General features: G+C 43.9%; 1 protein-coding gene across 1 annotated transcript; it reads right to left on the bottom strand.

The window, feature by feature from the left end:
• Window positions 1-487: 487 nt before the first annotated feature.
• Window positions 488-2,519, bottom strand: LOC138156498 (hydroxycarboxylic acid receptor 2-like). The gene has a single exon (XM_069081853.1). The coding sequence runs from the start codon at window positions 2,390-2,392 to the stop codon at window positions 1,277-1,279; it is 1,116 nt and encodes a 371-aa protein (XP_068937954.1). The 5' UTR covers window positions 2,393-2,519; the 3' UTR covers window positions 488-1,276.
• Between the last annotated feature and the right edge of the window lie 13,228 nt (window positions 2,520-15,747).

Below are 15,747 nucleotides of genomic sequence, written 5' to 3' on the forward strand. Positions count from 1 at the left end.
ATTTATCTCCGTTCAGGCAGATAGGGTGGGACCATCTGTAAGTTTCCTATCAGGATTTAAGGAGGTCACAGACAAGCTTCTACTCGCCAAGGAATCCAGGAGTGCCTGGGAGCCAGAAAAGAGCTTAGCAGAAACCCAGGTGACTAATTCCCCACAAACTAGGACTTTTTCTTACCATGCCAAGATTCGGAACTGAAACTATCAAACCAGAAGGTCCTTTTCCCCCAGTGAAAAACTAATCCTTATCCTCGTTCTGCATTTTCCCATCATACACATTCAATAACTCGGAGCAACATGACCCATCACCCAGACACATGCAACACAAGCTGGGATTTTTTCTATTAAAGTTTATTGAACTAATGAAATCACAGTAACTACTGGACAGCAGAGGTGGTTAGAAATACCCACAAAGCACACAAACCACCTTCCTCTGACCCATAGGTAGTAGCATTTTCCCTTTAAAAGTCAAAAGCAAACAATCAAGAGCTTTCTTGGGAGACCAAAGAGGGTGGTTTATTTGTTTTTTACAGCTACTCAGCCCTCAAGTGTAAACAAGCTAGGGATGGATTAGCAGCCCATTAGCTGTACTGGAAAAAGTCATTTAATATCACTTAGTATCACTGTTCAGTTTCCTACCTTTAAATGGCATCTACATTTCCTTATGCTTATTCTCTTCCTTTCACCCCTGGAGAACATGGATACTATTTGATGAAGCTGGGGAGTCTCTGATCCCAGATGGGCTGGCCCCACCTAAACTCAGGTTTTTGCTGGCCTGGCCAGCCTCTGGAAGGACCAGGCTCCCCTCCTGTCACACTGGGTTCTGCACACAGTCCTGCTGGACATTGCTTCTGCAGTGAATGGCCTACCCTCCCTCCCCCACCACCTCTATTTCCACATGTGGAAGGAGAAGGGGAACAAGATGCAAGTTCTAACCAGAAGCTCTACAGCTGGGAGAGCGCCTGGCCAAGATTTAGGGCCTCTTCTGGCCTCAATTCCACTGCTGTTAGGTTTGTAATCTAGAAGACCCTTTGAGAAGCATAAATTAAGCCAAGCCTTCCAGAAGATGAACTTTGCTTCCATCCTTTTTCCTAAAGGATCTGTGGCAGCAGATCAGAACTGAAAGTCACTGCACTGTTTTCCCTGTTCCACTGGAGCTATCAGCTCTGAAGACAGCAGGTATCTATGGAGCGGTCCATTGGTATTGGTCCATAGACCACTGCTGGTCATCTTACTTCTAGTGGCCTCATTCTCTCTTCTCTGCCATCACCTGGATTGTTTAAGGAGATGTTGGGGCTGTGCTTATAGGGTCCCAGACCACACTGGAGTTGGGCATCAATGCATCTGGCAGGCTCCGTCTGGTCATGGTATTTCCACAGCCGGAATTGGTCAGGCACAAGTCCCCTGTGAGGTCCCCGCTGGTGCTGCGGTTGTTATCAGAGTCTCCTGCTGACTTTTGCCAAAGATGGCAAGTGATGAGCTTGGAGAAGAAGTTGGGGAAAGAGGGGCTGGAGAAGTAGTACACCAGGGGGTCCAGCATGCTGTTCATGTAGGTGAAGCTGAGGGTGATGTAAAAGGCCAGGTCTGCTGAACGGTAGATCTCACAGTTGCTGGTGCCCTGGGAGTAGAGGAGCCAGAAAATTCGGATCCTCACAGCCACACTGGGCAAAAAGCAGATCATGAAGACAATGGCGACCACCGTGATGAACCGTATGGCCCGCTTAATCTTAGCTTGCTTGTCCAACTGCCTCTTCCGAAGGCTCCAGATGATGCTGGTGGAGCAGAATATAATGATGCCAAAGGGCAGGAAGAACTCCAGCAGAAACATGGCATCGTGCCAGCCAAAGGTTGGGCAGATGGCAAAGCTGCTGCAGAACTGGGAGTCCCCCATCTTTTTCACGTGGGAGTTGACAAGGAGGTGGCCAGTAAGGGCAATGGTGACACCCCACAGGAGAAAGCTGATGATGGCCGCTGTCCTATTAGAGAGCTTGTTCAGCGAATGATGGGGGTGAACCACCCGAAAGTATCGGTCCACAGCCACGACCGTGAGGAAGATAATGCTGCCCTGCCGGTTCATGGCCAACATGAAGAGCATCAGCCGGCAAGGGATGTCACCAAACTTCCAGTCCCATTTCCTGACATAGTTATCTGTCAGGAAGGGGAGACAGAAGATCAGAAGTAAGTCAGCCACAGCCAGGTTGAAAAGGAAGATCCGGCTGGATTTCCAGGACTTGAGGTAAAAGCAGAAAGCCCACAGGGCCAGACCATTGCCAAGCGCTCCAAACACAAACTCCAACCCCAGCACCGGGGGCAACACCCGAGGAATAAAGTCGTCACGGAAGACGCAGCAGTTCTTGCTACTCGTGGCTTGGCTCTGCAAAGAGAGATTCTCCATTCAGGAGTTTCTGGCGGGCCAGATTGCCTCGCCTGTCTAATGAGCACTCAAGGAAAGAGGTGTGTGTGTGAGGGTGAGTAGCTGTGGGCCTGCCTTTATGTTAGGTCAGAAGTGTCGAAATAGATGACTGAATGGTTACCAGGAAACTACGAAACAGCTTGAAAAAAAAAGAGAAAGACAGTGGAGAGCTTAGGCAACCTTTCAGTAGCTGTTTGCATAAACAAATAATAAAAATCCCCGAGGTCAATAGAACTCACAATACTTGGTGAAAATGTGAAAGATAAATTTAGACAGATTGCCTTTTGATTATGATGATGACTTCCTCTATAGGAAGATTGAGTCTGTGTGGCCAGTGCATGGCTTCTAGGGTCAAAGCCTCAAAACCTCTCTCTGTCACCTGTACCCTTGTAGTCAGTTTGGGCAAGTCATTTAACCAATCTGAGACTCAGTTTCCCTATCTGTAAAATGAAGAGGCAGGTCTCTACTGTCCTTACCAGCTCTATGATCCTGTGTATTTGTAACTATGTAGTGTGTGTGTGTGTGTGTGTTTGTGTGTGTAGAGATATTTTACAGAAATTATTAGGGATAAATTGAGTTTATGCCATTGGCAAAAACACATTTGCCCGACTAAACAATATAATTTTTAAAAAAAGCCTCTAGAACTATTTGATACCCCCGCCCCCCTCCACACACACACACATTTAGATCATTTTTTGGAATTCTGAGAAAATAGTAATGGACCCTTCGTAAGGGCAAATATCTTGAATTTTTCTTCCCTCTCCCCTTTGATATGCCTTCCACAAATATGAAACACCCCTCAATTTTAGGTTATTTTCTAGTTAGAAAAGTATGTTAAAAAATGAGTTGTTTTGTGTGCTTGTAATTTGCTCGAGGCCTCTCTGGCTCTCCAGTGGGGCAGGAAACTGAATTACAGTCAACTTTCCTTTGTTTTTCCAACAACAAAAAGCAGCATTTATTACGTGCTAGTTACAAAGAAAGGCAAAAACACAAGTGAGCAGTTTCTAAAAATCTCTCATTTTAAGGAAATCGAGCTTTTCAGTGGGGAGACCTTATTATGTAAGTGAAATTTCACAGAATATCACTCAGAAAGGACCTCTGGAACACATTCTAGGTGTCTAGAGAGAGGGACCCGGAGTCAGAAAGATCTGGATTCAAATCCATCCTCAGACACTTACTTGTTGGGTGACCCTTGGCAAGTCACTTGGCCCTGTTTGCCTCAGTTTCCTCATCTATAAGATGAGGACAATTATAGCACCTGCCTCACAGGGTTGTTCTGATGAGATGTTCTGATGACATTCAAATGAGATTGCGGATGTGAAGTATATGTGTATATGTGAAGCCCTTATGTACTATGTCATTATTATTATTTTTGGGGAAAACAGAACATATCTGATAGGTGGCCAGGGAAGGGAGCTCTGATTCGGCAGAGGAACTGAGCAGTAAATTATTTCAACCTTTCCAGTAGCAATGTACTAATTTTATTATTGTTTCTTAAGCAAGGGTGGGGTACAAATGACAATAAGGAAGGTGGCAAGATGTGTACACTGGGTGGGTGTTGCTGTCCTGGTATAATCCTGTATGGTCTGGACAGTCTATGGGACCTGGGAGGGGTGAGCTAGTTAGATAAAAAAAAGCTAAGGTTGGGGCAGCTAGGTGGCTCAGTGAATAGAGAGCCAGACCTGAGTTCAAATGTGACATCAGACACTTAACACTTACTAGCCATGTGACCTTGGGCAAGTCACTTAACCCCAATTGCCCTGCCCCCCTTCCTCAAAAAAGCAAAAAAAAAAAAAAAAAAAAAGGCTAAGGTGAGGATTGACTCAACCTCAAGTTCCAGAATTGAGTGGATTAAATTTCCCCATGTGAAGAAGGGAAATGAGAGAAAGAAAGGCCTTTGGAGACCCCAATCTAGAGGTCCCAAAATAGAAAGATCCCTGACTCAGGAGTGAGAGGAGCTAGGTTTGAATCCCACCTGTGATACTTGCTACCTTACTACTGGGTGACCTTGTTGTCAGGCCATTTTTCAGTCTTGTCTGACTCTTCATGACCCTATTTGGGGTTTTCTTGGCAATGATACTGATTTTACCACTTCTTTCTCCAGCTCATTTTACAGATGAGTAAACTGAGGCAAACAGGGTGAAGTGACTTGCCCAGGGTCACATAGCTAGGAAGTGTCTGAGGTCACATTTGAACTCATGAAGATGAGTCTTTCTGGTTCTTAGCTCAGTGTTCTATCCACTGTGCCACCTTACTGCCCAGGGTGACTTTTGGCAAGCCAATGAGTCTCCTTGGGCCTCAGTTTTCCCATTTGTAAAATGAAGAGGTTGATATAGAGGGCTGCTGAGGTCCCTTTTAGTGCCATGATCCTAATCAGGAAGTGGGACACCCAAGGTAGATAATTAGGCCCTAGTATCCTGGTAGATAAATTGTAGGAGATGAGCTAATAAAAGGTAAAAAGAAATAAGTATCTGACAAGTCCATAGAAGGGGTTTTATTATTAACTTTCTTGTAAATTATAGTCTTATTATTATCGTTGCTGTGGTCCACTTAGACCATGAGAGTACCATCACATGAAGGCTCCAGGGAATGGAGCTATGTTCCTTATAGGCTATCAGGGAATGGCTATGTTCACTCATTTTGGTTCAATTGAATTCAACCCAATTCAATTCAATTCAGCCGGCATTTATTAAACACTTATGAAGTAGAAGACCTTGTGCCTGCATGTCTGCCCTCAAGGAGCTTACATCCTAGCAGTGAGGTTAGGATGCAGACACAGATAAACATGATACAAAGCTTCCCTTGGGAACAAAGGAAAGACCCAGACAAAGTGGTCTGTAGGAGGGAAGGAACATTCAACATGAGGTGGAAAGGGTGACTTTCCCAGGGAAAAATAGCGCCCAAGCCAAGCTCCAACAGAGGAGATAAACCTCAAAGGAAGGAAGAATGTATTTCGTGCAAGGAAGCAGGGGTAGAGTGTATGAAAGGGAGTAACATGAAATAAGGCTAGTTTTAATGTGAAATAAGGAAAAAGGTTGGGGATCAGAGTATAGTTGACTTGAAAGCCCAAGTGAAAGGGTTGGTATTTCTATCCCAGGAGGAATAGGGAGCCAAGGAAGGCTTATGAGCAGGGTAGCGACGATCAGACCTGTGCATTGGGAAGACCCTTTTAGCATCTGTATGAAAGACGGTTTAGGAAGTGAAACCTGTGGAACTGATCACAATCCCCCTTAATTCTAGTGCGGTCTCTCTGTTGGTTATTTCACATTCATCCTGTCTATAACTTCTTCCCACATAGTTGTTTGTGTTATGCTTCCCCCGTTAGACTGTGAATGCCCTTGAGAGTAGACACTGTTTTTTTTCCTCTCTCTCTATATCCCCAGCACTTAGCCTGGTGCATGGCACATAGTAGGCGCTTAGTAAATGTTTGTGGCTGACTGATTTCCTTAGAGACAGGAGACAGCATGGTAGGGTGGAAAGGGCACAGGATTTAGAGCTAAAAATTCTGAATTAACTCCAGCCTCTGTTACTTCCTATGTGACTCTGGGTAAGTCATCTACTCTCTCCAGGCCTCAGTTTCCTTATCTGTAAGCCTCTAAGGCTCTTTCCAGCTCCAATTCTATGATGCTCAGAGCTTTCCTCCATTCTTTTTAGGGGAGGTTCTAGGCTAAACTCTGCTTCTTAGTAGCTGTGTTTCTGGGATAACATCATCCCCCTTTCTGGACTTTGGTTTCCTCATCAATAAAACAAGAGGATGGGGGCAGCTAGGTGGAGCAGTGAATAGAGCACCAGCCCTGGAATCAGGAGGACCTGAGTTCAAATCTTGCCCCCCCAGACATTTAACACTTACTAGCTGTGTGACCTTGGGCAAGTCACTTAACCCCAGTTGCCCTGCCTTTCCCCCTCCAAAAAGCAAAGAAATAAAAAAATAAAACAAGGGGATTGGGCTAGATCACTAAGGTCCTTTCCAGCTCTATGATTCTAAACAAAAATTCAAAACTCTCCAGGCAACAAATGGCTCCTTCTCTCCTGGGATTCCGGGGGCCAGTTCCAGAGAATTTTTTGCCCTAAAGGAAGATTGGAGGCTTGTTTAATCTTGTTTAGATCTTCCTTCCATTCACCAGCCTCAGGAAGCTTGTCATACTGAATCACTTTAAAAAACAGAAACCAAGCTGGTTGAAACCCCAAGAAATGTTAAGTATTGGCTGTGGATCATCCCCCGAATCCTGGTCAGTCTATGCCATCGGTCAGGAATGACTTGGTTCATGTTTCTGAAACATCCTTGTTAAAGTATGTGGGAGGTTCCATTTTGGTTTTATTTACTTAAGAATTTTTTTGTTTAAACTTTCTTGTATATTATCAACAATAATTGTGAAGATTTCATTTCACAGAGAGCTAAAAAAAAGAATTCTGTATGAAACGATGGGAGAGCACTGGGCCTGAAGTCAAGAAGCCCCATTTCTTGAGTTCAAATTCAGCTTCAGACACTTCCTAGCTGTATGACCCTGGGTAAGTCACTTCACCCTGCTTACCTCAGTTCCTCATCTGTAAAATAAGCTGGAGAAGGAAATGACAAATAACTCCAGTATCTTTGCCAAGAAAATCCCACGAAGAGTTGGACTAGATTGAAATGACCGAATAATGACAACTTACTTATTGGGCCTCTGTTATTTCCAATTTGTTTTAAATATTTTTAACATATAGAATAAACATATTTATTTTTTCCAACATTTTTTGTTTTACTACTATTAAGTTGGCAAAAATCAGCAAATATCATATTTAAAGAACAGCAGAAGTGATGCCCCGTTCCCCTCGGTTCCTTGAGGGCAGGACATCATCCATTTTTATCTTTATAATTTCAGTGCTTTGCCCATATTTGGTTTCTAATAAATATTTGTTTGAATTGAATTGATTTGGGAAATGAAAGCAGAGCGTGGGTTAATGGAAGGAGGGAACTTAGTGAGCTGAGAGGAAGCTGGTTGTTTTGACACAGACTGGGCAGAGGGACCCATAGAAGGAAAGGGGAAGAATGAGGTCCAGGGAACCCCAGCTCCTTTTCTGGAAGCAGACCAAGCGCCCATTTGTTGGGGTTGTGTTTTTGTCTTCCTCCCCAGGGATGATGCATTTCTCCCATCTATTCCTCACCCACACATCTCACCAGAGCAGAGATACTTAACCTTTGATTGTTTCATGCGAAAACTTTGGCAATCTGGTGGAGCCTGTGGACCCTGTTCTCAAAAGAATGCTTTTAAATAATTTAAGCCAAAGCTAAATTTCAGTTAAAGGTTAAGGAAAATTAAGATGTCATTTTTTCCCTTATTCAAGTTGGCAGACTCCATGAAATGTACACACCATGAACTACAGTGTAGATTTTGGTGTAATATGGGTTTCTTTGGACCATAGGAAAAGAGAGGAAAGACACCATGGTATCTGTACTTGAAGTCAGGAGGACCTCAGTTCGAGTCCTGCTCAGACTAGTTGTGTGACCCTGTATAAGTCACTTAACCTCTTGTGCCCTAGATTCCCCATCTTCAGCTCTAAATCTGTGATCCTACGTGAGCTAGGCCCTAGACATGCTTTGGGGTTCTCTTGGTGTGCCTCCTTTCCAGATCTCAACCCCTCTCTAATGTTGTAAATGGGGTTCATGAGGAACTATGTCCAAAGGCAGTTAGGTGGCTTCTTAGTGCATAGAGCACCAGGCATGAAGGCAGGAAAACCTGAGTTCAAATCCAGCCTTAGACCCTAACTGTGTGACCCTCGGCAAGTCACTTAATCTCAGTTCCCTCAACTATAAAATGGGGCTAATAATAGCTCCTCCCTCAAAGGATTGAAGTGAGTCTTGAATGGGATCGTATTTATAAAGTTCCTGGTACATAGTAGGAACTATACGGTATAAAATGCCTATTCCTTCCCCTTCTTCCCCTGCTCCAAATTCAGCTATGTCCAATTAAATGATAAGCAGTTCGAAACTCAATCAGATGAATCCTTAGCAGACACACAGGCCTAGAACTCATCCTAGAAGGAAAAGCTCCAAGACGGCCTTTCCCTCTGAGGCCATAGGAACCATTGCCTTCCTTTTAAGCCCTTGGATGCAGACAGAATGTGGAGACAAAACAATTTCGCATTTTATTGCCAATTAAATTACCAAAAGCAGTTGATATCTGAAAAAGCCAGTTGAGAAAGTGACTTGACAAAAAGTCCATTTCTTTAGTGTTAGGGAGGTGTGTGTTATATCTGTGATTCTTGAGAATTTCTCAGGATCACCTGGATTTCCTGTGGAGGGAGACTCTTTAGAGAGAAATCTGGAGAGAAGCTGATGAAATGTTTCCCAGTTGTGGTGATTGGGGAGTCGTTATTTTTAAGAGAAAGGAGAAGAGATTTTCAGTGAGGAGATTCTTTTCCACTCTCTCTTGTTACAGTGGATTTTTGAGAAGAGGTTTTTGGGGGTTTTTTCTTAGTTGATAACTATGGAGAAAACTGAATTGTGTAAGAGGAAGTGGAAAAAATATCAACATATGAATAGAGTTGGAAGCATTTATTATGCCTTTACTCAATGCCAAGCACTGAGTTGAGTGGCCAGGGAGGAGTGTTTTGGTCTGAGGAATCAGAGGGGATGGTGACTGGAGTCCTAGGGGAACCGATATGTATAAGAGAGCGGTGGCCTGGCAGAGGTAGTTTAATGTGGAAAGTTATAGGGATGGTAAATTAGGGAAATCACAGGGGAGAAGATTGACACAGCCTTTCCAGGAACAGTGACAGAGTTGATTTGATTATGGTTCCTAAACTGGACATTTGTATTGGGGATGGACAAGAGTCTATACAAGAGTCCCTCATTTGTAAAATGAGCTAGAGAAGAAAGCCATTCCAGTATATTTGCCAAGAAAATCCCAAATAGGGCCACAGAGTCGAACATGACTGAAAAAATGACTGAATAACAACAAAAATGTACCAAACTCTGTGTTAAGTACCGGAGATATAAATTCAAGTAAGCAAGACAGGCCTACTCTCAAAGATCTTACATTTTAATGGAAGAAGACAAAACATGTAATGGAGTCATGGCCATGTTTTGGGCAGGAAGGGCAGGAAAATCAGAGGGAATAGTGATTGGAGTCATGCGGAGAGGCACCAAACTCATATAGCAGAGTGATGAGCAGGGAGGGGACAACTGGGTCATAGGCCAATTAATTGACATCTCCTTGACAGGAATGATAGTGCTGATTTGTTTCATGTTATTAGAGGTAGAAGTAGAAAGAGAGCTCAGGGTACTTGCCAAGATGGCAGGCAAGTGGTACTGAGGGTTAATCAGAAAGCCCACAGGACCATAGTTCTCAGTCGGAGGTGGGGGCTGGAGCGCAAGCTGTTAGAGATGGATTTGGTTAATAATTTGGGTGTCTTCTATAGCAAAAGCACAGTCCCCTAAGAATGGTGGTTAGTGGGGCACCTAGGCGGTGCAGTGAATAGCGCACTGGCCCTGGAGTCAGGAGGACCTGAGTTCAAATTTGGCCTCAGACTCTTAACACTTACCAGCCTGTGACCTTGGGCAAGTCACTTAACCCCAATTACCCTGCCTTCCACCTCTAAAAAAAGAAAAAACAAAAACAAAAAAACCCCAGGAATGGTGGTTAGTAACACTATGGCATATTTTTGTTCTTTACTACCAATCCAGGTCTTCACTGCAATCATGCCTGAGTCAGGTTGAATGCCTTAGTGTTTAGGAATGCTAAACGGGCAACACCATTCAGGCCCTCTCCCAATCCTATCATTGACTCACTAACTTTCAGCCCTTACTGTGCCCTGGCACAGGACTCTTACTTGAATCAATGGCACCCAAATAGCCTGAGGGCAGCATGGTATCATGAAAGTCTGGAAAGGGCAAAGAAGGTACGTGACCTGCATTGGCCCAGAGAATTTCCTCACCTAGGTGTTCTCTATACCAATGAAATCACAAGGTCAGTTCCTATTCCTGTCCATCCTATTAAAAGTGATATAGTTCTACTTATTAATTTTGTATTTTCAGTTCTTAACACACGTTTATTTGTGATACTGGAACCAACTAAATCTAAGACCTTGCTTTATGATGTCTATGTGGGATCCTAATAAAGAAGCCAGGATTGCAAAATTTGTTTTATATAAAATACTCCTTCCATCAGACTCTTTTTTTCTATGTTTTCCTAAACCGTTTAACCAATCTGGTTTGTTTTTAAGTGAACAAACTCATTTACTTGAGTTGATAGTAAAACAGAAATCAAAGAAGGTATATATATGAGTATGTGCCAGATAATATAGAGTGAAGGAGCTCTCCCATTGGGAGTGAGATAACTTGGCTTAATCAAGAGAGGGGGGAAAAGAGAGAGGGAGGGGGGAGACAGAGACAGAGAGAGCAAAGAGAGAGAGAGAGACAGATGGAAAGAGGGAGAGAAAAAGAGAGACAGGCAGAGACACAGATAGAGAATAAGACAAAGACAAAGAGACACAGAGGCACAGAGACAGTGAGAGACAGAGAGACAGAAAGAGACAGAGAGGCAGACAGAAAGAGAGAGAGAGAGCCAGTCTCAGATTTTGGCCAAGGGGGAATTCCCTGAAGTCTGGCATAGTAAGCTGGGGATAGTGTGTGGCCAACAAGGTACCAGCTCCTCCACATGGAGGCATCTCCCCCAGAGTCTCTCTTTCCATTCTGTTCTAAGACGCTTGAGCAGCTGCTGATATGGGGAGTGCTTTACCTTGTCTCTCTCAGCTTCAAGCCCTTAGCAAAATGAGACTTCTCTATAGTTCTTAGGATTCCCCCATACCGTTCCAAACTCCATGGATTCATTCTTCTTTTGGATGCATCAAGGTAGTAAGTTGGTTCCGTGTTTAAGCTCTGTGGTCCTGTAAGCCCCCCAGTGCACTCTCCACTTTGTACTTGGGGCAGGATGTCAAGACTGGTAAGAAATCTCCTGTGCTTTGGGGTGCTTTTCCTTTACACCATTGTGGTCATGGTCAATGCAGCTCATTGACTTCTCATCGGTAAGCCCCCTATTAATTAGAATGGTTCTTTCCTTCTACAGTAAAATAGTCTGAATTTTCCTTTTTTCCCTAAGTGTTTAGATACTTGGAAAATGGACAGAAAAGCCGGCAACACCTCCTCCTTTGGCTAGGCAGCCTGGTGGAGAGAGAACTGTCCAAGAATCACAAAGTTGTTGTTCAGTCGTTTCCAATTCTCCATGACCCCATTTGGGGTTTTCTTGACAAAGATACTGGAGTGGTTTGTCATTTCCTTCTCCAGCTCATTTTGCAGATGAAGAAACTGAGGCCAACAGGGTGAAGTGACTTACCCAGGGTCACACAGCTAGTGTGGCTGGATTTGAACTCATGAAAATGTCTCTTCCTGATTCCAGCACTCTGTCCACTGTACCACCCAGTTACCCCAGAATCACAAAGACCTGAATTCAAATCTTGCCTTAGATATATACTGTGTGACCCAAGGTAAGTCAGTTGACCTCTCAGCCTCAGTTTCCTCATCTGTCAAATGAGAGAGTTGGACTAGATGACCTCTAAGTTTTGTTGTGAGGATCAAATGTAATCATACTTCATTTGTAAAGTGCATATATAAATGCTAGCTACTATTATCATTATTTTTATTGGCTAATAAGAGTTTGGTGATAGGTTGGCTAGGTTATTTGGAACCCCTTCCCTCTGGAGCAACAGCAATTCTATCATTGATTTATGTCTTGATTGATATGTTATATGTCTTATGCTGGCAACCTGAAAAAGGGAATTTAATTTTGTTTTTGTCTCCCCCTTGTAAGAACCAGCCACTTGGTCCCATGGAGCTTCTGGGAAATGAGGGCATTTCTTACCCCCAGGATCCCGTGGTGAGCCAAGATTGAGCGAGGGGTTGGGGGTGAATGGAGGTGACGCACCTCTTTACAGAAACTCACCACTCACCGGGCACGAGGGTCTGAACTGGTATCAATATGTATTAAGCTGAAGTAATAGAGGAGGAACCCAGAAAACAACAGTAGCTAAAAATAGAATGAAAAACAGAAGTAAGGGTTTCCACAGATTGGTATCTTGCAAATAGCCATTCTTTCAAATGCTGACAAGAATCCAGTGTGACTCTGAGGTCAGAGGAGGAAGCAGTTACTCAGGCACTGCAAACTCCAACCAAGTCCCTTCCGTGCCTCAGTTTCTCTGTGTGTAAAGTCAGTTAGATGGGGAAGGCCATCCCACTTTACATCACAGGGATGTTGTAAGGAATGACGACAAAGAGGGAAGAAAAGAATAATAATCAAATTATTCATAGAGAGTCAGAGGACCTAAATTCAAATCCCACCTTTAATATATACTACCTTTGGGGGCGGCTAGGTGGCGCAGTGAATAGAGAACCGACCCTGGAGTCAGGAGGACCTGAATTCAAATGTGACCTCAGACACTTAACACAAAATTAGCTGTGTGACCTTGGGCAAGTCACTTAACCCCAATTGCCCTGCCCTCCCCCCTCCAAAAAGCCAAATATATATATATATGAATACTACTTTTGTCACCTTGGACAAGTCTTTTCCTCTCTGTGGGCCTCAGTTTCCTCATCTATAACATGAAAAGGGTTGGGCTGGGGGGGGGGGTTGTTTTTTCTTTGTTGTTGTTGCTTTTACATTTACATAGAGCTTACTGGGGGCCAGGCACTTTATAATTGTTATCTCATTTGAGCCTTACAACAACCCTGATGGGCAGGTGCTATTATTATTCCCATTTTATAGATGAGGAAACTGAGGCTGACAGCAGTTAAGTGATTTGTCCAAGGTCACACAGCTAGTAAGCGTCTGAGGCTGCCTTTAAACTCAGGTCTTCCTGACCCCAGGTCCAGCACTGTAGTCATTGTACCACCTAGCTGCCTGGTTAGATTTCATGTTTTAAGACTCAGTTCCTCTCAGCTATAAATCTATAATCCTAAGTCTCTTCCTCCCCCCATGCCTCAGTTTCCCCATTTGTAAAATTTGAATTTAATGGTCCCTAAGGTCTCTCCCAGACCTAAGCTCATTATCCTAAGTTTCCCCTCCATGTCTCAGTTTCCTCATTCGTAAAATGAGCAGTTTAAATTTGATAGTCCCTAAGGGCTCTCCCAGCTCTAAGCCTACAATCCTAAGTCTCTTCCCCTCCCTCAATTTCCTCACCTATAAAATGAGGGGATTGGGCTAAATGACCTCTAACATCCCTTCTAACTCTGGGTTTAGGGTCCTAGGATCCTCTTCTCCAGAATAGGAGAATTTATTTCAGAACAAATCTTCTTTTTTCCATGCCTTTGTGACTTGTGCATAAAAAAATGAACTTAGAATAATTTTTAAAGAAGAGAAATGGAGCTAAAGTTGACTTGGATGCTTCTCTTTCCTCTTGGGAAAGCAGCACATGATGCCACTGCAGAGAAGCTTCTGTTCCCCCTCTCAGCAGCCCCAGCAGGCTCTTGGACCCTTTGTGCACAGCTGGGGCTTCCCCAGAGAGATGCTCCCCCTTTCCCACAGCTATCATGTTCCCAAAGATCAATGGCGGTCCTGTCCTCCTGATGGAAAAACCCTCATGTAGGCAGAGACCCTGTTAGTAAACCTAGCCAGTAAATAAATGTGGCTGAGGGTTGGGGGCAAACAGCTCAACCTCTCCGGACAACTCCAACAGTTTTGAATCTCATTGCTATGTCTTGACCAATCCTCTTATTAATAGCACACATTTACAGAGTGTTTCAAAGTTTGCAAAGCATTTTACAAATGTTATCTCATTTGAGCCTCACAACAATCTTGGGAAGTGGGGACTATTATCCCCACTTTATGGATGAGGAAACTGAGGCAGACAGAGGTTAAATGACTAGCCCAGGGTCACACAGCAGGTATTTGTTTGAGGTTTCCTGACTTCACCATCTAGCTCACACACCTAACACACCCCAGTAGAATGTAAGCTCCTTGAGGGCAGGGGAAGTTTCACTACTGTGTTTGTATCTCCAGAACCTAGCCCAGTCCTTGGTACATAGTAGGCACTTAATAAATGCTTTTTTTTAAGCAATTGGGGTTAAGTAACTTGCCCAAGGTTACACGGCCAGTTATTTTGTGTGGGTGCTGAGTATCTGAGGCCGGAACTGATCCCGGGTCTCCCGACTCCAGGACCGGCGCTCTTACTGCGCCACCTGGCCACCCCAATAAACGCTTATTGATGGATAGATCTCACCACAATTCACCAATTCACAGTATCTCAGAGCTGGAAGAGACATGGGAAGGAAACTCATCCAGCAAGGTGGTCCTCCAATCTTAGCTTGAAGATCTTCAGCAAAGGGACACCCTTTGATACCCAAAGCAGCCCATCCTCCTTTTCAACAGCTCTCATTCGGAACATTATAGATTTTGAGATGGAAGGAGGCTTCAAAGCCACCCAGCCACAGGATCACTTTTAGAACAGGCCACCCCCGAAAAATGCAGTGAAGGGTCATGGTAGATAGAAGAATGGACTTGGAATCAGGAAGACCTGCATTCAAAATCCTTCCTTAGATATTCACTAGCTGCATGATCCTGGGAAAGTCAGTTGATCTTCCTCAGCCTTAATTTTCTTCTCTGTAAAAAGGAGTGGTTTCGGGCAGCTAGGTGGTGCAGTAAATAGAGCACCAGCTCTGGAGTCAGGAGGACCTGAGTTCAAATCCAACCTCAGACACTTAACACTTACTAGCCATGTGACCTTGGGCAAGTCACTTAGCCCCAATTGCCCTGCCTTCCCCCCTCCAAAAAAAGGAAGAAAAAAAAGGAGTAGTTGGAATTGATAACCTCTAAGGTTCTCAATCGATAGTTCTTTGAATCCAACCCCTTCATTCATAGATGGGGAAACTGAGGCAGGCAGCGGTTAAGTGTCTTGCCTGGGGTTACACAGCTAGAAAGGGTCTAAGGAGGGATATGAACCCACATCTTCCTGATACCAGGACCAAGGTTCTATGCCCTCTGCCACACTGGCTTTCCAACTCACCTTGTTTTGTAGATGAGGAAACTAAGTCCCACAGAGAAGAAATGGCTTGTCCAATGTCATGTAGAGGACATGGCAGAGCTGTGATTTGAACTCAGGACCCTCTAACTCCAAATACAGTATCTTTTTACTACTCCATAGCAATTGTGAAGTTTTCTTTTCCACTCATCTGAAATCTACTTCTCTGTGCACAAAAGTAATGTATACTTAGAGTATATTTTACTTATTAGAAAGGTACTCTAATACTAAGGGGAACTACCACCAGCTTTGGAATTCTGGATTGAAGTGGCTAGGCAGGTCAGTGGATAGAGTGCTGGGCCTGAAATTAGGAAGACCTGAGTTCAAATCCAGCCTCAGACACTTAC

The sequence above is a fragment of the Petaurus breviceps genome, unplaced genomic scaffold (genome assembly GCF_028583685.1).
Source record: "Petaurus breviceps papuanus isolate PSGF00001 unplaced genomic scaffold, PetGlider_PUasm1.0 99, whole genome shotgun sequence".
Taxonomy (NCBI): domain Eukaryota; kingdom Metazoa; phylum Chordata; class Mammalia; order Diprotodontia; family Petauridae; genus Petaurus; species Petaurus breviceps.